This window comes from Lissotriton vulgaris, chromosome 3_1 (assembly GCF_964263255.1).
Source record: "Lissotriton vulgaris chromosome 3_1, aLisVul1.2, whole genome shotgun sequence".
NCBI classification, from domain to species: Eukaryota; Metazoa; Chordata; class Amphibia; order Caudata; family Salamandridae; genus Lissotriton; species Lissotriton vulgaris.
In genome coordinates, this window is record NC_141689.1 from 1,037,999,917 (window position 1) to 1,038,027,262 (window position 27,346).

Genomic DNA, 27,346 nt, shown 5'->3' on the forward strand with positions numbered 1-27,346 from the left:
ACCTATTTGTAATTTGACCGGGCCCAAACTGAAGTGATAAAGTATGGACAATAATGATGGATCTGGATGAGCTTTCGAAAAATTTCCAGAGGATGAGATTAATTCAAGCATTACATCCATCAGTTTTCTGTACACTTTAACCCTTTCGGGGCTAGAGCTTTTACCCCCCTCTGCTAATCCATTGTTGGCTATTTGGGGTAGTTCGCGCTTAGGCCCTTGTAACTGCTTGCACACACAAGGTATCCATGCCAAATTTGCGTCCTTTTCTTCCAACATTGTAAGAAATTGGGGTTACCCAAATCTCGAAAGGGGTAGCATGGCATCAAGCGGGCAGGCCAAACTTCGAGGACATGTGAAGCATTCACGCAGTACCCACAGGCAACACACCAGGCACACCACAAAAGAGGCAGGACACCAGTTTGAGTTGGAAAAAGATACGTAGTTTAGTAGTGTTTCCAACCTGCAAGGCAAAAGAATGCACAACAGTAGTGTCCCAACAGGACGCCAATTGGCGCCAGAGCCAAGTGAATAAAAGGGGGGAATTATTTACATAGGAAGTAGTCCATGCTGAAAGGAAAAAGGATGGGATCAAAATGACATTAGATCTGGGGCCAATCTGACGGGGCCAACTCAGACTCTCATCCTTAAGGGAAAGCTGTAATTGCAAAATCCTACATTAACAGAGAAATACATCATGCACAATAATGCCAACCCAACCCCTGTTAGGGAAAAACATTACGGCATCACGGCATATCATGGACAGGAACACCTGTAATAAATCAGCCCGTCTGGCCCATTAATCTGGTACATAAACAAGGGCCTGGAATAACACATCAGGCCAACCTATTGACCAACATAAGGCAGAACATACATTGCCCAGCATAAATATCAGGTAGGGGCCCTCCTCATAGATCATGAACACCTGTCAGGAATAAAATAGGCTCCCTTTACCATCAACTAAGGGGTATCAACCATCAGGGTGTTCACAGCAGTCAACCCCCCTTACTCCTCGACTCCCTTAGACATTTCCTTGTCCAGACTTCCTCTATAACTGGGGACCTCAGGACAACCCATAAGGTAGGTACCTATATTTGCAATGAGGGGGAATAAGACTCTCTACCCCAGAATATGCAATAAGGGCAACCGGCTTGCTCCTGAGTTGTCTGGTAGGGCAGTTAGTTGTAGGAAAGTTAGGGCAGTTCAGCAAATCTGGAGCCCAAGTCATAGGTGCCCTCCGCAATACGGGGCGCCTGACAGGGTAACACAGTCCCAGGGGGCGGGCACCGGCAATGTACCCCGTTGCCCCCCCTTCACCAACTTAAGACAGGCCCCACTCACTGGCTGCTCCTGGCCTCTCTCTCGCTTAGGGTCCTCAGCAGGCACAGGGCTTCACTGAAGAAGGGCAGGCATCGACAATGTGCCTCTATGCCCCCTTCTCTCTCACGACAACAGCCGGGTCCCTCCGTCCTCACGGGGGCCCGGGACTTAAAGGTAGCCTCCGCGAGGCTTCCGGCCCCCAGACAGGGGCCCTCTTCAGCTTCGAAGGGCCCGCAAGGCCTCACTCAGGCCTATGCAGTTTCGAGGTAGAGGGGGCAGGCACCGGCAATGTGCCTCGAGGCCCCCCCCTTACTGCGGCGTCGCCTGGGCCCCTACTCCTTACGGGGCCCCGGGGGTTCAAAACGGCCTGTGGGCGGCCACACTCGTCTCACCCGGGCCTCCTTCCTTCACAGGGGCCCAAGGTTTCAACCCGGCCTCAAGAGGGCCTCCAGGGAGACACCCGGTGTCAAGGCACTCGTGGGGGGAAGCCTGCCTGGCTTTCCCCCCACCTCACACGGCTTCCGCCGTACTCTCGGGGCTCCCTCGTCCTCCTGGGAGCCCCACCGGCACTCTGCTCCGGCCGCCTCAGGTCGAGAGGCGGGGCTGGCACCGACAGTGTGCCCCGGCCCGCCTACCTCACCAGCCCCTCGCGTGAGGCACAGACCGGTGGGGTGGGCCTCGAGGGCACAATCCTCCCAGTCCAGCGCTTCCACAGGGGCCACAACTTCCTTGGGTGCATCAACCTCCCCAGGATAGCGCTTGCCAGGCAGTACCTCATAAAGGGTAACAGTTCCTCCAGGCTGCTCCTCACGACCCAGCACTTCCCCAGGGTCACAGCTTCACCAGAGGGAGTAGACAGTCCTATTTCTCACCTCCTGGGCGCTTCTTCATCGCAGCGCTGGCGTAATTCCCGGTCTCCACAGTGTCAGGGAGCTGGGTAGGGGCCCTCCCTTGTCAGGGGCCCATGGGGACTGCAGAGGGGGGGTTTATAGGGGTGCAGGGCCCAGCTCACAGGCCCATGTGGCGGTAGCACCTCACAGCAGGTCCCCTCTCTTCCTTGTCCCAGCGCTGACTGACTCTCTGGTGGCACTTCCCCCTTACTTATACCCTCCTCCCAGGCAGTGCCAGGACCTTCTAGAATGTTGGCAAAGCTGGCCTAAACTGGCTCAAGGGGAGGGGGCGAGCACCCTGGGTGCCAGGCTTTCCCTCCAAAAGCTAGGGGTAGCTGGGTAATAATATCTAGACCGCTGACCTATGGCAGTCCAGTGGCAAAACCCATGGCCATGGCATCCATTTTAAATACAATACATTCCAGTCAGGTGCAGTTTTAAAATGGGGAAGTTTACAAGTGCTCACATTATTACATGTCATTACATTTTCAACAAGGTACCTCACACCACTCATGGCCTATACAATGGGGGAGACATCCTAGATAAGGGGGTCAAAAGCGAAAAATTTTGGGGGAAAAGGCCAAGTCCAACAAACATCATGTGGATTTTAAAGGTACCCAGGGTTTGTGGATTCCCCTGAAAGGGACACCAATATTAGCCAAAATTGACAATGTTTGAAGTTTACAAGGGATTCTGGGTAACAGAACCTGCTAATAGCCACACAGGTCACTGCATTCTGGATTACACTGGGTGTCTAGTATTTAAAAATGTATAGGTTTTCTAGGTTTCCATAGGTGCTGGCTGAGCTAGGGTCCAAATTCCACAGCTAGACACATAGCAAAAGACCTGTCAGTTTTCACTGGAAAGCTCTGATGTGCACGTTGCGTTTTATGCCATTTCTTGTCACGGGCACCAGTCCTAGCCACACAAGTGAGGTAGCATTTCTATTGGGAGTCTTTGGGTAATGCTGGGTGGGTGGAAGGTTGTAGATCCAAACAGATTCCAGAACTTTCCATCACAGAAATGTGAGGAAAATGTGTTATTTGTTTTACAAAGTTTGAGATTTGCAAGGGATTCCGCTTGCACCGCTGAATGGAATTACAGCAAATTTGGAACAAAGTTCGATGTAGGTTCAGAAACCAAGCTTTTTATGACTTGGTGTAAATCTGTTGAGTAGCTTCAGAACTATTAAAGTAAAAAAATCTAGATATCTAGGGACGCAAGAATTTTTTTATAAAAAAGATGCATGGGCTCCCACTGCTTTTTTTTATGAAGACCCCAGGTGGGCCAAATCCCAGGGGCATATTACAATCAAAGAGGAGGTTCATGGGGCTCCCTCCTAGGCTTCTGAAAAGCCCTGAGGACAGCCACCTACCCGGGGCACTTAAGTACACAAATGCAGGGGGCTTGCGCAGCCCCCGCAGCCCCAGGGACTGCCCTCTCCCAGGGGCACTGAACAATATAAACATGGGGAGCCCATCCAGCCCCCTGGCAGCCCCAGGGTCCACTACCTCACTGGAGCACATACATTATGTAAGAAGGAATGCTGGAGAGGCCTTACTACTTCCGCCGCTGCCCCGGTGATAACCACTTCCCCAGGGCAGAAATAGTATATGTGTGGTGGAGACACGTGGCTCCCCCGGGGACAGCTACCTCTCTGGGGACCAAACACAATAATAGAGAATGTCCATTGTCCATTTTGCATCCCTGGCCCCAGGGATCACCATCTCCCCTGGGCTAAATACTTGAAAGAGGGGGGCCAAGTGGCCCTACTTGTGGATCCGTAGATGGCCTGGGTGCTCTTGCAATGTCACAGGGAGGCCCACTCCTGAGACATTGATGTTTGCCATGGCTTCTAGCAAATGCTGCTCCGCTTTCATCAAGCAAGAACATTACAAATACTCTCACTTGCTGAAAGCAGAGCAGAATTGCTTTGGGACAGAGGGAGCTGCATGTCTGTCCAAAATCAATGCAGGCTTCTGCAAGATGCGGGGAGCAGGCAGGGACCGGGGTGCCCCCTCCCTGTATTAAAAAATAAAAAGAGGGGCTGGGCCATTCCCATTCTAAAAATGCCTGACCCTATGGGATGGGTCCCTGGGCAAGCTCACTCCAGAGAAGGGGGGCTGCGCATCCCGCTTCTCTAAAAACAGAAATATTTTTTTTAAAAAGCCCGGCAACTTGCCGAAGGCCCCGCACCCTTTCTCTACCACTCTACAAACATGCCTCCTGGCACACTGCAGGTTGGAGGATGAAGTTCCCTTGCCTCCAGAGGGCCTTTGGGGGCAGAATGCCTCTCCTGTTACCTCCAGTAAGTCCCACACCGTGGGATTGCAAAATGAAATGGGTGTAGCTTCCGACAACCTCTTAGCAATGCAGCTGTGTGGGGCTTACTGGAAATAACAGGAGGGGTAGTTGGCCACCAAGGACCTTCAAGAGCCAAGGGGACTTAATACGCCAACTAGTAGTGCACCAGGAGGCTTGTTTGCAGTGTGGTGGAGAAAGGGGGCATGACTTCATACAATCTCTCATCAATCTTGCTGTGTGATACTTTCTAGAGGTAACAGATGGGGTAGTTGGCCCCCAATGACGTCCTTGGGGACCAACTACCCTTCCTATTACCTCCAGTAAGTCCCACACAGCGGGATCGCTAAGGGGTCTTCAGAGGCCACACACCCTTTCTCCACCACTCTGCAATTTCAGCTCCTGGCATGTTACTAGTTGGGGGATAAAGTCCACTTTAGCCCTGAGGGACCTTGGGGGCCACAAAAGCCCTTCTGGTATCTCCTGTAAGCCCTACTCAATGGGATTACTGAGAGCTGGATGGAGGCCCACGCTTTCTCCACTGCTCTGCAAACACAACTACTACTTAAAAACCATAGGAATTCACTGAAAAAACAAAGGTTTCAGTGATGTTATAGTTAGACTCAGGTTTCACTCATACAAAACCAATGCAATTCAGCTGTTAAAGTTAGTGAGCTTCCCCACAGTGAATGGTGAAGATTTTGGAATTGTCGAATAATCTCATTACTGGATTCACTTAAATTAGTCCCAGGTAGTGAGCCATAGCAGGTGGGTGCATCGTTAATGGATGCTGTGCGTAGTATACTGAATTACATGAAAAGATAGCAATCATAGGGCTTAGTGAGGATTCTGTGTGCTTCGTACTGTTATGGCCTCAGGGCAGGATTTCGATTCCCTGCTGTAGGTGATTCAATCGTCCTCACGGCTGCTGTGACTACTGGAGATGCGGGCGCCCGCATCTTCAGATAACAGGGCAATCTAGTTCCTGAATCTATCACAGGACCAACAGTGTTCTGATGCGAGGTTTTGAAGGTGCCACTTTTATCCTCAGTGCCAGCCTATGAGGGAGGAATGTCCCGTCTGTCTAAACTTACCTCTTGCCTATGTTTGGCTCCAAAATGTATAGGGTAACAAAGGGTAGACAGGCATATTTGTGAGATGCATTTGTCAGTGGCACAGCAGACACCCCTTAGAAGCCAGGAAGGGCTGGGCAAGCCCTAAGGCTATGCTTTGAAGTTCAGGAAGGCTAAGCACACCCTTGAAGGGCATCCCAGTCAGGAGGTGAACACCCAGCCCCACACCCGAGGCCCTTTAGTCCTCAGATCTGGAAGTAATACACAAATCACAATGGGAGATGCATTCAGAGTCATGTGATCTTGGATCTTGGCAGAAATGCACATTTGGTTTATGCAGAAAAATACACACTTTTTAAAATTGGGGTTTTCAGAATTGCAACTTAAAATCCGGCTTTATGATTAAAGAGGATTACAAATTACAATTTATTTGAATGGAAACAGTGACCCTTGATCTGGTCCCAAATTGAAGTTATGACTTATAAAGCGTAGCAAGGTAACCTGGTGTTAGTCTATGTGAGACTTAGCTTTACAACATTGAAAATTGCATTTAGGAGTTTTTCATTGTCAGGGCATGTAAAACTGAAATAAACATGTCCTACGTTTTAAATACAATGCACCCTGCCCTATATATTAGGAGCAAATTATACGTATTAAACAGGAAGGTTTAGGCCTAGCAAAAGGTTTGTAATGACTGGTTGAAATGGCAGTTTAACACATTACTACAGATTTCAGTGGCAGGCCTGAAACACGTTTTGCAGTGCTACTTTAGTGGGTGAGGAGGGCACAATGCATGCTGCAAACCGCTGCAAACCACTAGTAACATTTAATATCCAGGCCCTAGGTATATTTAGTACCATATACTAGGGACTTACAAGTAAAGTAAATGTAACCACTCAGACGTAGGCCAACTTTCCCCTGTTTGTGAGGGAGACCACAATTTCTTTACCACTTATTAGCAGGTGCAAAGTGCGCAAAGGCATAAAAGCCAACAAAAGCGGGTTCAGCGAATGAAGGAACAAATCTAGGGTGACCTTGCATGAGGTGCCAGGTTGAACACCATCTCATTCTGTTTTTGCCTCAAACATCTAAAGTACATATTACCAGCTCACTGACTAGTCATATTTTGGTAGGTTGTAAGGCTGACCAACAGATATGAAACCATCACCACTGACATTGATTAGATGCAAATATAACTCATAAGCATTTATTCTTTTTAGTATTTGATAGGTCTACAAGCCCAGCCCTAATGTAAACATATATTAGATATCTCTAGATGGTGAATAGTGTTTGAACAGAAGACAAGTAATCCTTCTTCCTTTATACCAAACCCTGTATGTTTTCCTCTTGCACTGTACCACTACCCAGGTTCATAACACGGATGTGCAATCTGAGAGCCCTCAAACACAAGAGTCACATGAAAAGACAGCATGACCAGCAGAGTTTAATAGCATCAACTCTAACCCAGAAGAGCAGTAAAAAACAAAACTTACTAGAAAATCTAAATGTGAGCAATTGCAAAGCAAAAATAGAGATGCCTGTAGAATTATGAGGACAATAAATCACCCAAATAGAATTCATTCAGAAAATCAACTCTTTACCAATAAGGAAATGTTGACGATGAAAGAATTTCAAAAATTAGGTAAGGCGTAACAGTTACAGACTTCAGCCCCTAACACTTAAAACACTTCACACTCAATTATCATATTTCTAGAGGTTTTAAACATAAATCAATCATAAAAGAAAATTAAAAAGGAAAACATAAATTGTAACCTTTTACGAAGCAAGAAATCATCTAAAATAGAACATGGTGCACCAATATAAGTTGGTACCTAAAAAAGGAGAGGATCAGAGAGATGTACATGTTTGTTGTAGAAACTATTATATATAACAAAAAAACGACATAATCAAGAGGTGTGTGTTGTTCTTATGTACCTTGATAATTCACACCATTTACTGAGAAATATTTCCAGATATTTTGTAACACTTGTAACTGAATTACCAGGAAAGTCATGTGTGTTCCATTGAAATGGATTGAGTGCAATATTATTGTGAAAAGTGAAACTACATATTTTTCATACAGATGGGCTTTAAATTCACAAGAGACTCATTAGTATACCTCATTTCTAAAACATTTCGGGGCATATTATCAAGGAATGGCGTTAAAATTATTGTTGCTTTAGCGGCAGGAATATGCCGCTAAAACGGCAATAATGGGCTTGCTAATATGCTGTAGAGAATTCCAATAGAAGCCCATGTTAACACCAGAACATGGGTTTATATTGGAATTCTCAAGGGCATTTTATCAAGTCCATTATTGCCAGTTTAGTGAAAGTTTCCTGCCACTAAAGCAGCAATAATTTTAACGCCGTTCCATGATAATATGGCCCATCCATCTGTATTATTAAAGAAATGTAATAGCAGAGCTTCTTTTATTCTGTAACCCACACCCTTAACTCGCTTCCTCAAAACCTTAAAAAATATTCCCCTAAATACTTAAGCCATACCCTTGTCCCTGTACATTATACTTCAATTTGTTAAACTCTATTCCCCCCTCTTGACCCGTGTTCTGCTGGGCATCACCGACGGATTGGATGGCTCCAGGGCTGAGAAGCTCTTCCTTAATACAGCATTGGTGATCGCCAAAAGGGACATTGCTGCTCATTGACTAGACACTACCGCACCCACTCTAGGGCACTGGCGCAGAGGGGTGAACTGGTGTGCTGCGCAGGAGCTGCCTCTTTATGTCGCATGGGGATGCCCTCAGAAATTTCTCTGCATTTGGGGCAAATGAGTTGGAGTAATAGAAGACTGATAAGGAGTAGTCTGCTCTTCAGGTACACGTGGATATGTCATTATTGGTTTTACTTGGGTAGCCTTGATGTCACTGTGATGTGTTTTTTCCCTATTCTGACAGAGTATAATGTAGCTCTGAATGGTGCCGTTTGTTGTTACATTCAAAACTCAATAAAATTGATTGTCAAAAAATAAACTTTATTCCCTTAACCCATTAACCAAACACCCAAAAGTGTCATACCTATACCGTATATGAAACAATATTAAAACCGATAATGACCCTAACCCCTAATCCTTTAACTCCTTAACACTATACACCAAATCCATAACACTTAAATCTGTACCCAACACCTTAACTATTATACCCTTAACCTAAAACCACAAATATATAATCCCACTAGCCTCACATCTATTCCCCTAATGCCTAATCCCTAATCCCTTAACTTTAACGTAAGGTTTTGTCTTTTGTCCCCTGAATGTGTGTGTGTTTGTGCAAGTGTGCATGGATTCTGAAAAATGCATGGGCCTTTAAACGTAGAACAATGTCTGAATTACAGTTAAGTTAAATATTAACGTAATGATTTAGATTCAAAACATAACAGATATCCCATCCATCGTATTCCAAGTGTATTATCGTCTAAGGCACTTGTAATATGGAGGAAGAAGTATATGTCACATTTTGACTGAGTATCCCATCCACCATACTGAAAAAAAGACCCTCAGTCAAACAATCTAATACATAAATTAACTTACCAGTGGTAGAAGTAGTCAAGCTCACTAATAATTGTCAATGTTTAAAGAAATTGCACTTCTCCTGAGCTAGCACAGCTTCAACCTCCTCCTTCCAAGTCTCCAAGGAAAGTGACCACTGCGCCTGAGATCTAGAACTCTCAGCCTCGGTGTCCTAGGCAGCACTAATGGAGCCATTATGACACTATCAGCAACCATCTGCTTGTTATGTTTCTATTTTTGCTACCTGGCAATGCTGATGATGTCACAGACACAGAATCTGCAGAGGGTGGAAGATGAGTTGAGAATCCTGGTGTGAGGGAAATTCCAACAAACAACTGAAGCAGGATTTCCCTTAAGGAAAATACAGAAATGGTCACAGCTCTTTAATAAGGGACTGCTCACAAGCTTTCCAATCCAGTTGAGCTTTGTTCCAGTGTCACAGTGTCACAGAACCCAAGTCTGTACATACAGTGTGCCACAGGAACCAAGCCATACCTGTCTGATGAACCCTACTAGGGTGAAAAAAATCCTAGGTTGCTGGTGTTCTGGTTCAGGGAGAACCTGGCCTTTTCCCATTAGAGCAGAGTTAAGACCTATTTGTAATTTGACCGGGCCCAAACTGAAGTGATAAAGTATGGACAATAATGATGGATCTGGATGAGCCTTCGAGAAATTTCCAGAGGATGAGATTAATTCAAGCATTACATCCATCAGTTTTCTGTACACTTTAACCCTTTTGCAGCGCTAGAGCTTTCTCCCCCCTCTGCTAATCCATTTTTGGCTATTTGGGGTAGTTCGCGCTTAGGCCCTTGTAACTGCTTGCACACACAAGGTATCCATGCCAAATTTGCGTCCTTTTCTTCCAACATCATGTGGATTTTAAAGGTACCCAGGGTTTGTGGATTCCCCTGAAAGGGACACCGATATTAGCCAAAATTGACAATGTTTGAAGTTAACAAGGGATTCTGGGTAACAGAACCTGCTAATAGCCACACAGGTCATTCCATCCTGGATTACACTGGGTGTCTAGTATTTAAAAATGTATAGGTTTTCTAGGTTTCCCTAGGTGCTGGCTGAGCTAGGGTCCAAATTCCACAGCTAGACACATGGCAAAAGACCTGTCAGTTTTCACTGGAAAGCTCTGATGTGCACGTTGCGTTTTATGCCATTTCTTGTCACGGGCACCAGTCCTAGCCACACAAGTGAGGTAGCATTTCTATTGGGAGTCTTTGGGTAATGCTGGGTGGGTGGAAGGTTGTAGATCCAAACAGATTCCAGAACTTTCCATTACAGAAATGTGAGGAAAATTTGTTATTTGTTTTACAAAGTTTGAGATTTGCAGGGGATTCCGCTTTCACCGCTGAATGGAATTACAGCAAATTTGGAACAAAGTTCGATGTAGGTTCAGAAACCAAGCTTTTTATGACTTGGTGTAAATCTGTTGAGTAGCTTCAGAAATATTAAAGTAAAAAAATCTAGATATCTAGGGACGCAATAATTTTTTTATAAAAAAGATGCATGGGCTCCCACTGCTTTTTTTTATGAAGACCCCAGGTGGGCCAAGTCCCAGGGGCATATTACAATCAAGGAGGAGGTTCATGGGGCTCCCTTTTAGGCTTCCGAAAATCCCTGAGGACTGCCACCTACCCGGGGCATTTAAGTACACAAATGCAGGGGGCTTGCGCAGCCCCCGCAGCCCCAGGGACTGCCCTCTCCCAGGGGCTCTGAACAATATAAACATGGGGAGCCCATCCATCCCCCTGGCAGCCCCAGGGTCCACTACCTCACTGGAGCACATACATTATGTAAGAAGGAATGTTGGAGAGGCCTTACTGCTACCGCCGCTGCCCCAGTGATAACCACTTCCCCAGGGCAGAAATAGTATATGTGTGGTGGAGCCACGTGGCTCCCCCGGGGACAGCTACCTCTTTGGGGACCAAACAGAATAATAGAGAATGTCCATTGTCCATTTTGCATCCCTGGCCCCAGGGATCACCATCTCCCCTGGGCTAAATACTTGAAAGAGGGGGGCCAAGTGGCCCTACTTGTGGATCCGTAGATGGCCTGGGTGCTCTTGCAATGTCACAGGGAGGCCCACTCCTGAGACATTGATGTTTGCCATGGCTTCTAGCAAATGCTGCTCCGCTTTCATCAAGCAAGAACATTACAAATACTCTCACTTGCTGAAAGCAGAGCAGAATTGCTTTGGGACAGAGGTAGCTGCATGTCTGTCCAAAATCAATGCAGGCTTCTGCAAGATGCGGGGAGCAGGCAGGGACCGGGGTGCCCCCTCCCTGTATTAAAAAATAAAAAGAGGGGCTGGGCCATTCCCATTCTAAAAATGCCTGGCCCTAGGGGATGGGGTCCCTGGGCAAGCACACTCCAGAGAAGGGGGGCTGCGCATCCCACTTCGCTAAAAACAGAAATATTTTTTTTTAAAAGCCCAGCAACTTGCCGGAGGCCCCGCACCCTTTCTCTACCACTCTACAAACATGCCTCCTGGCACACTGCAGGTTGGGGGATGAAGTTCCCTTGCCTCCAGAGGGCAATTGGGGGCAGAATGCCTCTCCTGTTACCTCCAGTAAGTCCCACACCGTGGGATTGCAAAATGAAATGGGTGTAGCTTCCGACAACCTCTTAGCAATGCAGCTGTGTGGGGCTTACTGGAAATAACAGGAGGGGTAGTTGGCCACCAAGGACCTTCAAGAGCCAAGGGGACTTAATACCCCAACTAGTAGTGCACCAGGAGGCTTGTTTGCAGTGTGGTGGAGAAAGGGGGCATGACTTCATACAATCTCTCATCAATCTTGCTGTGTGATACTTTCTAGAGGTAACAGATGGGGTAGTTGGCCCCCAATGACGTCCTTGGGGACCAACTACCCTTCCTATTACCTCCAGTAAGTCCCACACAGCGGGATTGCTAAGGGGTCTTCAGAGGCCACACACCCTTTCTCCACCACTCTGCAATTTCAGCTCCTGGCATGTTACTAGTTGGGGGATAAAGTCCACTTTAGCCCTGAGGGACCTTGGGGGCCACAAAAGCCCTTCTGGTATCTCCTGTAAGCCCTACTCAATGGGATTACTGAGAGCTGGATGGAGGCCCACGCTTTCTCCACTGCTCTGCAAACGCAACTACTACAGTTATTCATCCATATACCCTAACACATGTACTCATTCACCAATAAAGCATTAAAATACTCCCTTACCCATACAGTGCCCCATACTTGCATTCACTAACCCATACAGCCACTGACTTACCCACTCACTCATCCACATAGTCACACCCCCTTCACCCACCCACACAAACACTCAGAGCAAAAGGCAGCACACATGGAAAAAGCAAAAATGGGGAGAACTAATGCATTTCTCCTCATTTCGCCAACTTAAGACCAGGATTTTCCTGGTCTTAATTTTGGCGCTTCCTCTTATGTATGCCACCCTTGTACATAGGGGGGAGCGTAAAATACAATGGGTGCTGTGGTGGAACGCCCACCGCAACACCCACTGCATGCCCCTTTCACGCTAAACATAGCGTGAAAGGGTGCCTTGTACATAAGGCAAGATCCCTATCGCCACTGCAATGACACAAAAAGTGACGTTCCAGTGGCGAAAGGGGCTTGTACACATGCCCCCATAGTGTTTGTGGGATGTTCAGTTATGCAGCAGAAAGTGTATACTACAAAAGAAGGGAATATTCATGTTGTGAATTGAAATAGAAAGTGCATAATATCTAGGAACGTTCATGCCTTGCTCACAAGATTCAAACATTTTATCACTGACCTAAAATGTGAAATCTCTAGGCTGTTATGTGACTTGCTCAGCGGCCATCAATCTTGTATTATGTGCGACTATCACGGATACTCATTAGCATGAATACTTGATTATAAATCCTTTTATTGCTATGACATGGAAAAAATTGGAGACGAAAGTTGTTTCACACTGTTGCAAACTATTAAATCTATTCCAGGCCATCCTGACAGAGCTCTGAGAGAGGGTGTAAGCCATGGAGAGAGAGCAGAGAGCACAGCTTCGAGTGTGGGGGAAAGGAAAGCTGAAGAGAGGTGTGGTTGGGTGGCTGATGGCCAGGTATTATATTTTTTATCTATGGGTATTAGAAAGATTTGAAGAGAGGTGTGGTGGGACTCAAAATACCAGGTTTATCAGTGAGTAAGGCAATGGCTTTTGCCTCAGGGTTCCGAGATGCATCATAGACAACTCAAGCTTCCATCTCATTGTCTATTTGATACTACCCAGGACCCCTGCGTGCAAAACTTGGCAGTTGTGTAAATGCTTGCTGGTCATAAATGGTTCATTGAGCTGTGAAAAATTGCAAGAGATCTAATTCAATAATCAGCTTGAAAATGTAATTGTGGATTACACGAGTCATTTGACCATAAATATTATTCAACTAATAGGAATAAAACAACATGTAAAGAGGCTTGATTTTTGGGACATATGGGATCTGGTATTTTAATTTAGTTAACTTTCACGGGTGGTTTAAGATATTTAATTTGTGGGGGGAGGAGCCAAGATGGCGACCGGGACGGACGTGTAAGCTCCAGGCTCCGCGAGCCGTCCGATCCTGCACCGAAATCCTGCCACTAATCCTGACCGTACCGTGTCTAAATGGAGACACGCGAACGCTGATGTCACCGGTGTTCTTTTGGGACCTCTGCTGATTGTTTACACGGTGAACTCGCACCGTTTGCCGACCCCTGAAGCCGACCCGGGACCTGGAGCCGATCGCCGCCACTGGACGCGGCTGGGCGCCGTCAGCCGGACACGCTGACACGACACTGGCTGGGACAAGAGCGCTGCTGATCGCGGAGACGGGCCGCATCGCCCCTTTCGAAGCGGTAAGGCTCCTGGCTGGGTCGCCCTGCTAACAAGAGAAATGGGAACACGACCCACAGCGATTTCCCCCCGGTGAGCTGCCTGGGGACTGAACGGAGTCCATCTTGGGGTGCCTGCTCTACCACAGCTCGTCCGCATCGCTGGTTGGAGAGAAGCTCTCGTTCTGCCCTGGTCTGGACCTGTGTGCTGCCAGTTTGTCGGTGGCTCCCACTCTTCTTGCTCTCGCCTGCGTAGTCGCCCCCCTGTCTTCACTGCGAGCCTGCTGCGGGGGTAGCCATGACGTCCCCTCCCATGTAGAGGGAAGATGGCGGTCTCTTCGTCCTCAACGGGCAGGATCCTGCCTATGTCTGAACTGGTGATTAACTTGGGGGAGCGCCCGTGCAGTATGAGTCAGCCAGCAGTACGGAGAGAACCGACCTGCGGCGACATCCTGGCTGCCCTGTTCGACTTGCGGGCGACATGGCGGCGACAAGCCTGTATACTGGAACAACAGATAGTGGGAGCTGCCGTATGTCTGACACAACTGCGTTCGACTGGCCCCCTGCTGCCGCTGACTACCCCTGTTCAGGAGGCATTGTTACACCGCGAGAATGTGAAGAAGCGATCAGACCTCGGATGTAAAGTTGACTGTTTCACTTTTGACGAAGCTACTGTTGCGAAGTCACCCTCCGATTTGCTGCCTGATACTGTTGCTACCGACTTGACACTGTGGCGTTCCCCAGAGACTTTCCGGGCGCTGGCCCCCCTCCCTGCCTTTACCGTGACTCTTTCTCCGCGTTCGCAGAGTGTGAGTCGTCTTGCGATGGGGGGGGCGCCCCATCATTTGGGCACTGCTAGTGTTGTCGACTGGGGGCGCTCATATCTTCCTCCTCTTCGCCTTCTTTGTTGGAGGAGGCCATTTTGCTTCTTTGTCTGGCCGGAGGGGAGTGTACAGCGGTGGACATGTCTGGAGGTATTTCGGCGCTCTGGCCAGGGCTGAGGATGTTTCACACGCTGACTTGCCGATTGACTGGTGACGGCCTGGCCTGTAATGTTATTTGCTATGATTTGCGCGCTGGGGGGGATGTTCTTCTTCTTTCAAGATCGCAGTCATAAAATCCTATTGTTTGTCTTCGTAGCCAAGATCTTGGTTCTGGGCGGAACGGGGGTCCGGAGGTAGACCACTTTGTTTATAATTGATGCGATGTCTCCCAATTTCGATGCTCCGTTTGGTGTAGAAACCATTGAAGTGCTCGTGAGTCTGGGAAGCTTGATAATTGTGGGCTCCTCCCCACCTTCTTAATTTTTGGGGAGTCATAGATTAGTTTACTCGTCTTCCTCCCTATATGTCAAGGGTGACACTTTTTCTTTCTTCTGCTTCTCTTCTAAATTTCGGGTTTATTGGGCGACAGACACACTGCTGGGGGGGGGGTAGGCCGTAGCCTCTGCATGCGTGTAGGGTGGGGGGATGGGGGATTTATTTTCTGTTTTGGTTTCTATGGTGCCTTATTTATTTGGTGTTCGTCCTCTTTCTCTATGTTTCTCGGGTCCGTGTCAGGTTTGGATGGGGGGGTGGCGGTGAATTCTGTGTACTTTCCTGTTTCTGCTACCTCCTTGGGGTGAATATGCCGCCGTCCCGCCTGGGGGTTCTAGCTTCTTGGGTACTTGGGTCTTTAGACACACTGTTGATGAGGTTAGACCTCACCTGCATGGGCGATTCTCTTTCCTTATTGTTTCTGTGCATTTATATGTCGGACATTAATAGTTGCATATGAAGAAAACCTTTAAAATTAACCTTCATAACTCCTGAGACACGATATCACGCTGCTTTACAGTGTAACTTTTGATGTTGGATATGGTCCGTATGTGATATGGCGTCATCGTAATGTATGCTATGACGCATCAACAGTTTTCGTGGCCGGCCGTATGGTTGTAGGCCCGTATTTGTACTTCTGATATTGCGTAATAAAGGTTTTCAAAAATTAAAAAAAAAAAAGATATTTAATTTGTGCATGCTCCGTCTCAAAATGTCCAATGATTAATCAATTCTGCAATAATTCCCCAATCCATGGAATGGGTTTGGAGCACCTGATATACCCTCCTCAACCCCATATCTAATTGGTTTCCAAGGGACAGGAAGTCTGGGTAAGCGTGTTTCGCCAAGCAACAACCTCAGTGGGATTCAATAAATGCTCTCATGCTCTTCCTAGTAAATTATTGCACAAATGAGGACAAAAAAAAGACGATGGTCCTTTGTGGTTCAACTTAAACTTGAAGAAGAGTGTCCTTTTCAGCTAAATCATATTGAGAAAAATATACAATTGATAATGGCACACTGTGGCAATACCCTTCTGTTGTAAGTTGCACATGAAATTCCTATGGTCTTGTCTTGCCAAAGAGTGTTATGTGAAAATATCTGCTCAAAGAGTCATTAACTGGAATCAGAAAAGGTCTGAATAGAGATAATTGAAAACCCTGCCTCACTGGCACCCATGCCAAAAAGGATAGATTATTTCTGAGGTCAACATTGTGAGCCCATTTAAAACGCTACCTTGCACCTGAGAGACTATCCATGCAGTCACTGACTACTCTTTTTGGATTCAATTATAAACTTTTTAATTAAGAGGACAAAGTGTAAGAAACTGGGAGCCATATGCATCAAGTACTTTTTGCCTACGCAAATGTCCGTTTCGCATGCAAAAAAAGCCTTTCTGGTACAGCAAACCCTATTTTGGGATTCGGTACTGAATCACAAAATGGGTTTGTGATTCGCTTCGGTATGCATGAATGTTTTGCGACGGAAATACGGTCGCAAAACATTCGCATTTTACCACCTACTTCAAGTAGGTAACCAATTTGCAAATGGGAAGGGGGACCCTTTCCCTTTTGTGAATGTCTGTAAATGCATTTTCTCTTTTGTAAAGCATCCAATTTTCCCTTAAGGAAAACGGACTGCTTTACAAAAAAACAAAAGATGTCTTTATTTAAAAGCAATCATGGATATGTGGTCTGCTGACCCCAGCAGGCCACCATTCAAGTGACTTTTGTGCTTTCCGAGGGGGTCGCAAATTGCGATCTACCTCATTAATATTCATGAGGTAGGTCATTTGCGATCCCCTAGGAATCACAGAAGTGTTAAACACAATTTCATGCGCTCTATTTTCCGATTTTCTTATTGCGAATCGCAAGAATTCGCAATTAAGAAATCGCAAAGATGGATTGTTGATGCATCTGACCCTGGGTTCTTAGTTGAGAGGAGTGGAAGCACCACTCAAATAATAAACACATTTATTGTCTGGGTGAACCACAAAAGTCACTAAGTAAGCCTGTGCTTATCCTCTAGTACCGTAGCACAAAATGACTCATGCTTAACTTAGTGGTGATGTGGATAGCACTTATGCTGCACTCAAACAAATAAAGTGATAAAGTGAAAACACTACACAAGAAAGATCCCAAATCTTTCTTCGTCGCTGGAGCTTCATGTTGGCAGTCATCACAGGCTACTGCTGCTAATGCTGGTTCTTGGAGAGGACGCAAAGAGCAGGTTGTCACAGGAGATTCACGTCAGCGGGCATCGCAGATCGTTGCCAGGTGACATGAGGAGTACATTTGTAATTCCCCAGGACAAAAACCTTAGAATCTTCACCAGGAACTCGGGACATGTGGTTTTCAGGCAAGAAGAGACCTGGATATGCACCTCTTAGGGATCAGCGCTCACTCCAGCAGAGGCCAGCACCAGGGCTCAGGCCGGTCCATACAGGACCAGTCAGTGCTGGTCGGATTGACAGTTGCAGGAAGACCTCTGGAAGCTTGTTATTTCCCCTGCAGCTCTAATAGGCCAGTCAACTGGCACTTTGAATAACTTATGTGGAGCCTGAGCTCAAGTCAAGCAGGTCCAATCTTCTTTCTTCAGATAGCAGGACAGTCCTTTTCCTAAATCTTCCACAGGACCAGCAGTGTTCTGATGAGAGGTTTTGAAGGTGCTACTTTTATCCTCAGTGCCAGCCTGCAGGTGAGGGATGTCCCCTCTGTATACACTTGCCTCTTATTTTTGTTTGACTCTAAAATGTGTAGGGTAACAAAGGGTAGACAGGCCTATTTGTGAGCTGCATTGGTCAGTGACATGACAGGCAACCCTTAGAAGTTTTGGGGGGGGGGGGGGGGGGGCAAGACCTGAGGCTATACTTTGAAGTTCAGGAAGGCTAAGCACAACCTTCAAGGACATCCTTGTTAAGAGGTGAACAGCCCACCCCTCCCCAAGGCCTGTTAGTCCACATATCTGGAAGTAATACACAAAACAAAACAGCACACACATTCACAGTCATGTGATCCTGGACCTTGGCAGAAATGCGCACTTTCTAGAATTGGCTTTTCCAGAATAACAACTTAAAATCCGGGTTTATAATTAAAGAGGATTTCAAATTACAATGTATTTCAATGGAAACAGTGTCTCTTGATATGGTCCCAAATTGAAGTTATGACTTCTTAAGCGTAACAAGGTAGCCCATTGTTTATCTACGGGAGTTCGTTTTACAACCCTGAAAACCTCCTTTAGGAGTTTTTCACTGTCAGAACATGTAAAACTGAAATAAACTTGTACTATATTTTAAATACAATGCACTCTGCCCTATATACTATGGCTGAATTATAAGTATTAAACAGGACGGTTTAGGCCTAGCAAAAGGTGACTGGTTGAAATGGCAGTTTAACACATTACTACAGATTTTAGTGGTAGGCCTGAGACATGTTTTGCAGTGCTACTTTAGTGGGGAGGAAGGCACAATGAGTGCTGCAAAGCACTAGTAGCATTTAATTTCCAAGCCCTGGGTAAATTTAGTACTATATAATAGGGTCTTACAAGTAAAGTAAATGTTACCAATCAGACAAACGCCATCTTTACCCTGTTTGCAAGGGAGACCATACTTTGTTTACCACTATTTAGCAGCCCTAAAAGCCATCAAAAACGAGTTCAGCGAATGAAGAAAAAAGTGGTGGATTACCTTGCATAAAGGGCCAGGTTGAACACCACCTCATTCCGCTCCTGTTTAAAACATCTAGGACTCATATTACCAGCTCACTGACTAGTAATATTTTGTGAGGTTGCAAGGCTGATCAACAGATTTAAAACCATCACCACTGACATTGATTAGATGCAAATATATTTCATAAACATTTATTCTTTATTACTAATTGATAGGTCGACAAGCCTAGCCCAAATGTAAACATATGGTAGATATCTCTAGGTGGTGAATAGTGTTTGAACAGAAGACAAGTAATCCTTCTTCCTTTTCACCACAGCCTCTATGTTTTCCTCTTGTACTGTAATGTAATGTAATGTAAGGATGTATTTATATAGCGCAACTAACACTCCAAGGAGCATCTTGGTGCTAGGAGAAAGACCAGACAGCTGGAAAGACTGGATTCAACTGCTCATCGTGGTGCACCGCGGAAATCAGATTAGGCTTTTGCACTGCATATCAGGCAGGCTGTAGATCCACGTTTTTAATACCTTCCTAAACACTGGTTCCGAGATAATTTGGCGGATGGGCAGGGGAAGTTTGTTCCAGGCCTTTGATCCTAGGACTGCCAGAGCATTCCCTCCCCTGGTGGTCAGTCTAAAGGACGGAATGGTCAGCAGGTTTGCATTGGAGGATCTCAGAGTTCGAGTTGGAAGGTACCGCTTGAAACTCTTTAGGAGATATGTGGGCCCTTTTAAGTGGAAGGCTCTAAAGGTAATTAGTAGGACTTTAAATAGTACTCTTTTTCGGATCGGTAGCCAATGGAGGGCGTCCATTGCCGCAGTGGCTGATGATTTTCTAGGCCATCTCAGCACCAATCTGGCCGCTGCATGCTGGACCATCAGCAATTTATGGGTGACCAATTTGGTTGTACCTGCATATAGACTGTTGCAGTAATCTAGTCGAGATGTTATAAGGGCCACTGCTACCGTGTGTCTGGCTGTAAGTGGTAGGAAATCAAAAAATGTCCTCAGGCCTTTGATGATACTAAAGCACGAGCCCGCTACGGCTAGAGCCTGTTGCTTGAAAGATAGGGCAGCATCGAACTTGACTCCTAGATTCCTCACTACATTAATTGTATTAGGGGGTACGGTGGCATTTTTAGGCCACCACTGCTTGGGGCTGAAAGAATTGTTGAGGCCACTACCCAGGTTCATAACACGGATGTGCAACCTGACAGCCCTCAAACACAAGACCCACATTAAAAGATGGAAGGGACTGCAGTGTTTAATAGCAACACTCAATTATCACATTTCTAGATGTTTTGAACATAAATCAATCACAAAAGAAAATGAAAAATGTAAACATAAATCATAACCTTTGTACTAAGCAAGAAATCATCTAAGCAGGTACATGGTGCACAAATATCTTTGAGTACTTAATTGAAAGCCAAGAACATGTTTGCCATTGAAAACATTATAGATATCAATAAAATAACATACTCAAATGTGTGTGTGTGTGTGAGTATTTATTTTCTTACCTTGATAATTCACACTGTTTATTGAGAAATAGATCCAGTTATTTTGCTACAATTCCAACTAAATTTCCAGGAAAGTCATGTGTGTTCCATTGAAATAAATTGAGTGCAATGTTACAGTGAAAAGTGAAGCTGCATATTTTTCATACAGATGGGCTCAAAATTCCCAAGAGACTCATTAGCATAGCATAGCAGTAAAGTCTCATCATTTGTCCTCTGTATGTGTTTGTGTAAGTGTGCATGGATTCGGAAAATACATAGGCCTTCAGAGGTAGAACAATGTCTAAATTCTATTTAAGTTAAATATTAACATAATGGTTTAGTGTATTTATATTCTAAGGCACTTGTAATATGGCAGGAGAAGTATATGTCACATTTTGATTGAGTATCCCATCCACCATACTGAAAAAAATACCCTCAGTCAAGCAATCTAATACATAAATTAACTTACCAGTGGTAAAAGTAGTCAAGCTCACTGATAAGTGCCAATGTTTAAAGAAATTTCACTTCTCCTGAGCTAACACAGCTTCAACCTCCTCCTTCCAAGTCTCCAAGGAAAGTGACCACTGCGCCTGAGATCTAGAACTCTCAGCCTTGGTGTCCTAGGCAGCACTAATGGATCCATTATGACACTATCAACAAGCATCTGCTTGTTATGTTTCTATTTTTGCTACCTGGCAATGCTGATGATGTCACAGACACAGAATCTGCAGAGGGTGGAAGATGAGTTGAGAATCCTGGTGTGAGGGAAATTCCAACAAACAACTGAAGCAGGATTTCCCTAAAGAAAATGCAGAAAATGTCACAGTTCTTTAATAAGGGAATGCCCACAAGCTTTCCAATCCACTTTCGCTTTGTTCCTGTGGCACAGTGTCACAGAACCCATGTCTGGACATACAGTGTATCACGGGAACCAAGCTATACCTGTCTGATGAGCCCTACTAGTGTGAAATCAGTCTTGGGTCAAGACTGATTTGATTTTGACTTGGCCCAAACTGAGGTGGCATGGTATGGAAAATAATGATGGATCAGGATGAGATTAATTCAAGCATTACCTCCATCACTTTTCTGTACACTTTAACCTTTTCACTGCTAGGCTTCACCCCTCCCCCCATGCTAAGCGTTTATTTTGGGCTATTTGAGGTAGGTTGCGCTTAGACCTCTGTAACATTTTGTCCACACAAGGTATCCATTCCAAATTTGCATCCTTTTCTTCCAACGTCAGGTTGATTTGAAAGGTACCCATGGGTTGTGTGTTCCTATGAATGCGACAAAGATATTAGCCAAAGTAAAGCTAAACTTTGGGTTTTGTGAGGAACAAATGAGAAATATTTCTGCAGAAGAAAGTGCTTATATTCCCCTGAAAGTGGTATCAACAAAGGGTTTGTTGTGCTGACATCACCATCTTTCCAGCATTCAGGGACAGGCAGACTTTTATTAGACAAACAACATTTTCTGCACAGTTGTGGCATTTTATTGGGACATAGCCTATTGTTGCAATTTTTGGTGCTTTTAACCTCCTTCCAGTGTTCTTTTTAAATTGTTTTATTGAAAGCTTGCAGTTACAATCCAAATGCTCCAATAAGGAGCCATCAGCGACTTCATAGCATGAAATAGCACAAGCATTTTCAAGAAAAAGTGTCTTCATAGAGGAGAAGGATGCAACTATAACAGCAGCTCAGAGAGCCAACAATGACCACCCCCCAACCCTGCCCCCCCCGGCACTTAAAGAAAAACAGTATCAAAGAAACAAGGCACTTGAATGTCATTGTCAAGGAAATCTAGGGACATACGCACGTGAATTGAACAACAATAGCCCCCATCGAGACACAGACCCTAAACATAGTAAAATAAAAGAAAATGCTAGGAGCAGGACGCTTCACAAATCTGGATGACTCAAAAGATACTTTTGTCAGTGGGGCCCAGAAATCCTTGGGACGAGATGATTCAGTCAGATCCTCTGCATAGGTCTCTAGTTGTTCCCTGAAATAAGTTAGATCCCGAACCCATTTTCGAACTATAGGGAGACTGTTTTCCCCCTAGCATTGTGCCACAGCCCGCTTGGCCATTAAGGTTGCTACTGCAACCAAACGCCTGTTACAGCTCCTAGCAGACACACCTCTGGCACATACCGCACTCGCTCCATCACCACCTTGGTCAACACAGTCGCTACTTGAACCCAGAAGGCAGCCACCCCTGCACACTGCCATGTTAAATGCAGAAAATCGGCATCAGCCTGCCCGCACCTCACACAGCAGGCAGAGTCACGCAAGTCATATTTCTTTAATTGCAGAGGTGTATAATACCACTGATGGAAGAACTTGAAATGGATAATTCGTAAATTAAAATTGGCGGAAAGGCGCCCCATCAATGTACAGCAGATCTGCCAATGTTCAAGTGGGAAAGTGTACCCCGAGGTTGTGTTCCATTTAAGATATGAAGGGTGTTTTTCCGGGTCATTCTCACGTTGAGATGCAGTGCATAGGCTAGTGATCAAATGCTTACTTTCCTCCCCAGACAGCACTGTCTGCAGCGTGCACTACGGCTGTGGTTCTGTTGGATAATCAGGGTAGATTGCCCTAATGCCTGTCGCACCTTGACACATGTGAAGCATGTTAGAACTGGGGGTCTCTAGTTGGCAGAGGTAGGTACCACTGTCCAAATAGGGACCCTTGCTTCTAGTCAGGGCAAGGAGATAACCCTCTTAGATAACCCCTGCTCGCCCTCTAGGTAGCTTGGCCTGAGCAGTCTAGGCTAACCAGAGGCAATGCGTAAAGTATTTGTACCAACACTCACAGTATCACAGTGAAAACACCACAAACTGATTCCACAACAGTTTAGGAAAATGAAGATATTTATTCTAAACTACACAAGACCAAAAACGTCAAAAATCCAACATACACAGTTCACGAATATGGTTTCAAAAGAGTTCTTCAGGTTGTAATCAAAGTTCTTTAAGTTGCGTTAAAATAATCCACAGATCCGTGAAAAGTTCACAGTTGCGTCACGTTTACTCACAGTACCTTTTAGATGCAACAAAGTTCCACAAGCAGGAAGCTGGTGCGGTGGAAAACAAGCGATGCGTTACTCCTGAGACCCTGGGGAGGCGTTGCGACAGCGCCGCTGCAGCAGCGGGCGTGTTGCGACGAATCCGGTCTGTATGGGGAGGAAGGCCGCTTGCGTGGATTCCGGTGCGTAGGTTCCGTAGGAAGTCTGTTCTCGCAAAGGCACGATGCGATGATCTCGTAGGGGCTGCGACGATCTCCGTGGCGACGATGCGCGGTCCAGCGGTGATCCTCTCTCTCGCAGCTCCTCGATGTGATGGTTCTGCGACGATGTTCGCAGCGACGTGATGCGGTCCGCAAGCAAGCGGTGCGGTGATCTCACCCAGCGACGACAGGCTCTGCGACGACACTCGCAGCGATGTTCGATTCTCCCGCACCGGTCTGGTGCGTCCCGCAAACGAAGGGTGCGATGGCTTCAGCAGCGGCGTCAGGCGCTGCGCCGTTCTCGACCTTCGTAGCGGCGGGAAACTTCTCGCACTGTCGGGGATGCGCTCCGCAAGCGAGCGATGCAACACTTTTCAGCTTCAAAAGTCTCTCAGCTTAGTTTCAAGCTTCCCAGCTCAGGTTCAACTTCCAGAGGCCCCACAACTGGATCAAGCACTCTAGGAAGGACAGAACTCTCTCAGCAGAGTTCAGGGAGACTGGGGGTGAAGTCCTTTTGTTCCTGGGACTTCGAAAACAGGGAGCCAGCTCTTCTTAGGCCCTTGGAAATTCCTTCAAGACAGGGGACACAGCTCACAGCAAAGTCCTTCCCCTCTCCTTGGCAGCAAAGCAACAGCAGGTCAGTCCAGCAGAGCAACAGCAGGACAGTCTTCCTTCTTCAGAGTCAGCTTTCTCCTTGGCAGAGGTTCCTTCTTGATTTCCAGGATGATCTAATTTTCTGTTGTCAGGGGTCCTGTACTTATACCCCTAAAGTCTTTGTTCTCTCTGTGCATGTGGGCCCTGAGCCCGGTCTGGACCAGTTCTGGGGTGATCCTGAGCACTTTGTTTTGCTGGCTGCATCTTTCCTTTCAGAGTGAGGGGCAGGGTCCTCAGCCGCCCAGCAGGAGGTGGAGCCAGCATTGTGGCAGGCAGGCTCAGCCCTATTCAACTCCTCCCACCACTCAGGTTGCAATTGCTTAATTCAGCCTAGTGCTGACTCATCCAGCCTCTGGGGGAATTCCCCAGCCCCTGTCACTCACAAACCAGACAGTCAATACACAAACAGGCCCAGGCACACAGAAGGGTCAGACAAGAGAACAGCAACTTTCTAAAAGTGCTGTTCTCAAACACAGGATTTAAAAACCACCTTTCCTAAAAGATGTATTATTAAATTCTGAGTTCAGGGATACTAGATACGAATGTCCTATCTTGTTCCTATGGGAAGAAATGCTGTTAACCACTGTAGCCAGCATCCCCCATGTTAACCTATGGAGCAAGATAGCCTTACAGTAGTGAAAAACGAAAATGGCTGTAATTCACTACCAGAGCATGTCACCTGCACTAGGACATGCTCTACCTTTCACATACACGGCACCCTGCCCAGGGGGGTACCTTGGTCCTTCCATAGGGGTGACTGATGTGCACGAAAAGGGAAGGGTTAGGCCTGGTCAGCGGGGACTCGGACCAGGAGGACATGGCAGTTCTAAACTGCCCGTAGGCGCTGCAGTGGCAGGCCCGAGACACCATTTTAGAGCTACTCCAGTGGGTGGCACAATCAGTGCTGCAGGCCCACTAGTAGCATTTGTCATCACCGGCCCTGGCACACCCCGTGCACTTTACTAGGGACTTCATGGTGATACAAATATGCCAAACATGTATATCCAATCATGATAACAATTTACATAGGGAGCACTTACACTCTGGCACTGATCAGCAGTGGCAGAGTGTCCAAAGCATCTAAACCAGCAAAAACGAATTCAGCACAGCATCGAAAAATACAGGAGGCAGAGGCAAAAAGATGGGGGTAATCACGCCAAAGATGCCAGGTCTAACAAAGCACAGCATCGGGTGGAAGCTTGACCCGCCTGAATATCTTGTAGTGAGCGGAACTTGCCATGTTTGTATAGGTCCCCCATCTTCACAACCTTAACCACATGTAGTGCGCGTAGGGCAGAATGCTCCTGCGCTGCAAAGATATCCTGATGAGCCGCAACAGGCAGCTTTGGGGCATTAGGTAATCTAGCTGTGCTCTGCGGGCAAAGGCCCGCCAGGCCCTGGCGGTACATAGCACTGGATTAATCTCTGCCCGAGGACCTCAGTCACCATGTGAAAGGGTAGCCGCAGCCAGCAGAAGTGGGAGGATAGCATCCGCCTCTATCACTGTGTTGGGCAGGAACCACTGCGGATAGAACCAATAGTGCGCAGATTGAGCTTGGGCGCATAAATAGTAGAGATGCATATCTGGGGCCTCGAAGCCGCAGCGGTCAAACGGTAACACAAGAGTATTCCAACTACATCTAGGCTTCGCCCCCAGATGAATGATAACAGGGCAGTCTGCAACATTTTAAAAAGGGTAAGATTCAAGCGGATAGGAATGTTTACAAATAAATACAATAATTTAGGTAAAATAGTCATTTTGATCACAGCTATGCGGTCTGCGAGTGTAAGAGGTAGCCGAGCCCAGCGCGCAGCTCTATCTGCAATGTGGGAGATGGTGCGGCCATAATTCATAGATATCACCTGTTCAGGGTCCCTATGAAGCTAGATACCCAGATATTTCACCGGGTCCAGGGTCCAGTGCGACTTCCTGAGTGCCAGCCATCAGAGGGAAAACAGTTGATTTAGCCCAATTAATCCCTAAACCAGAGAAGCGATTGAATTTCACATATTCTCTGAGCAGTACTGAAAGATAGACTGCAGGTCCAGGGACGTACACGAGCATGTCATCGGCATATAGCGCCACTATAAGTGGGCGCTGCGGAAGCTTAATGCTGCTGATGCATGCAACTGGTGGAGCTTGCAGGCGAAAGGCTCGAAAGCCAGAGCAAATAGCAGCGGCGACAATGGGCAACCCTGCTGCATGCCCCTTCTGATGGAAAATTTGGATGACACCCAGCCATTAATACGAACCCTGGCTGCCGGTTCGATATACACTATTCTAATCCACTGAAGAAAAAAAGGAGGAAATCTCATTCTCAAGAGGACCGTGAACATGAAGCCCCATTCAAACGAATCAAATGCTTTTGCTGCATCGAGCAGCACAGCAACAGCTTGAAAGTCAGAATCAAAGTAGTGTAATGTGGCAAATAAAGTACGTAAATTGTGCATGGTTGACCGGGTTGGCAAGAACCCAGATTGGTCGGGAAGAACCAACAGAGGGATCAAGGGCTGTAAATGCATAGCAATCATCTTGGCCAGAATCTTAGCGTCAATATTAATAATGGAGAGAGGCCTATAAGGGTTGCAGCGATTGGAAGCCTTGTCAGGTTTCAGTAGCATCACCAAACGGGCTTCCCTTAAAGAGACTGGGAGACGACCCATGTCATATGCCTCCACAAAGACCGCTAGCAGTCTAGGGCCTAGTGCATCCACATAGGATTTATAAAATTCACTAGGGAGCCCATCTAAGCCTGCAGCCTTGCAGGTGGGAAGTGACATGATAGCTAATTTGACATCCTCCTCGTCGAAAGGCTGCGTAAGATATTTTCAGTGACCCGAAGACAGCCACCCCAGAGCAATATCGTCGAGATATTCTTGGATCTCGTCCTGCAGTGTGTCTGCTCTGCTTGCATATAACTTGGCATAAAAGTCCAGGATGATCTCACTAATGTCTGCCGTGGTATAATGCGCCTCCCCCACCTCATCGAGAATCTCCTTAATATGGTCCTGGCTACGAGGATCAGATAGCTTCTGAGCCATGTAG

At 46.5% G+C, this 27,346-nt stretch overlaps 1 protein-coding gene across 1 annotated transcript in view; it reads right to left on the reverse strand.

The window, feature by feature from the left end:
- LOC147727361 (maestro heat-like repeat-containing protein family member 1) overlaps positions 1–27,081 on the reverse strand; it is a 192,077-nt gene extending 164,996 nt beyond the window's left edge. The window contains 1 exon segment of the mRNA XM_086963613.1: positions 26,629–27,081. Within this exon segment, the coding sequence (XP_086819739.1) occupies positions 26,629–27,081 (453 nt within the window).
- Between the last annotated feature and the right edge of the window lie 265 nt (positions 27,082–27,346).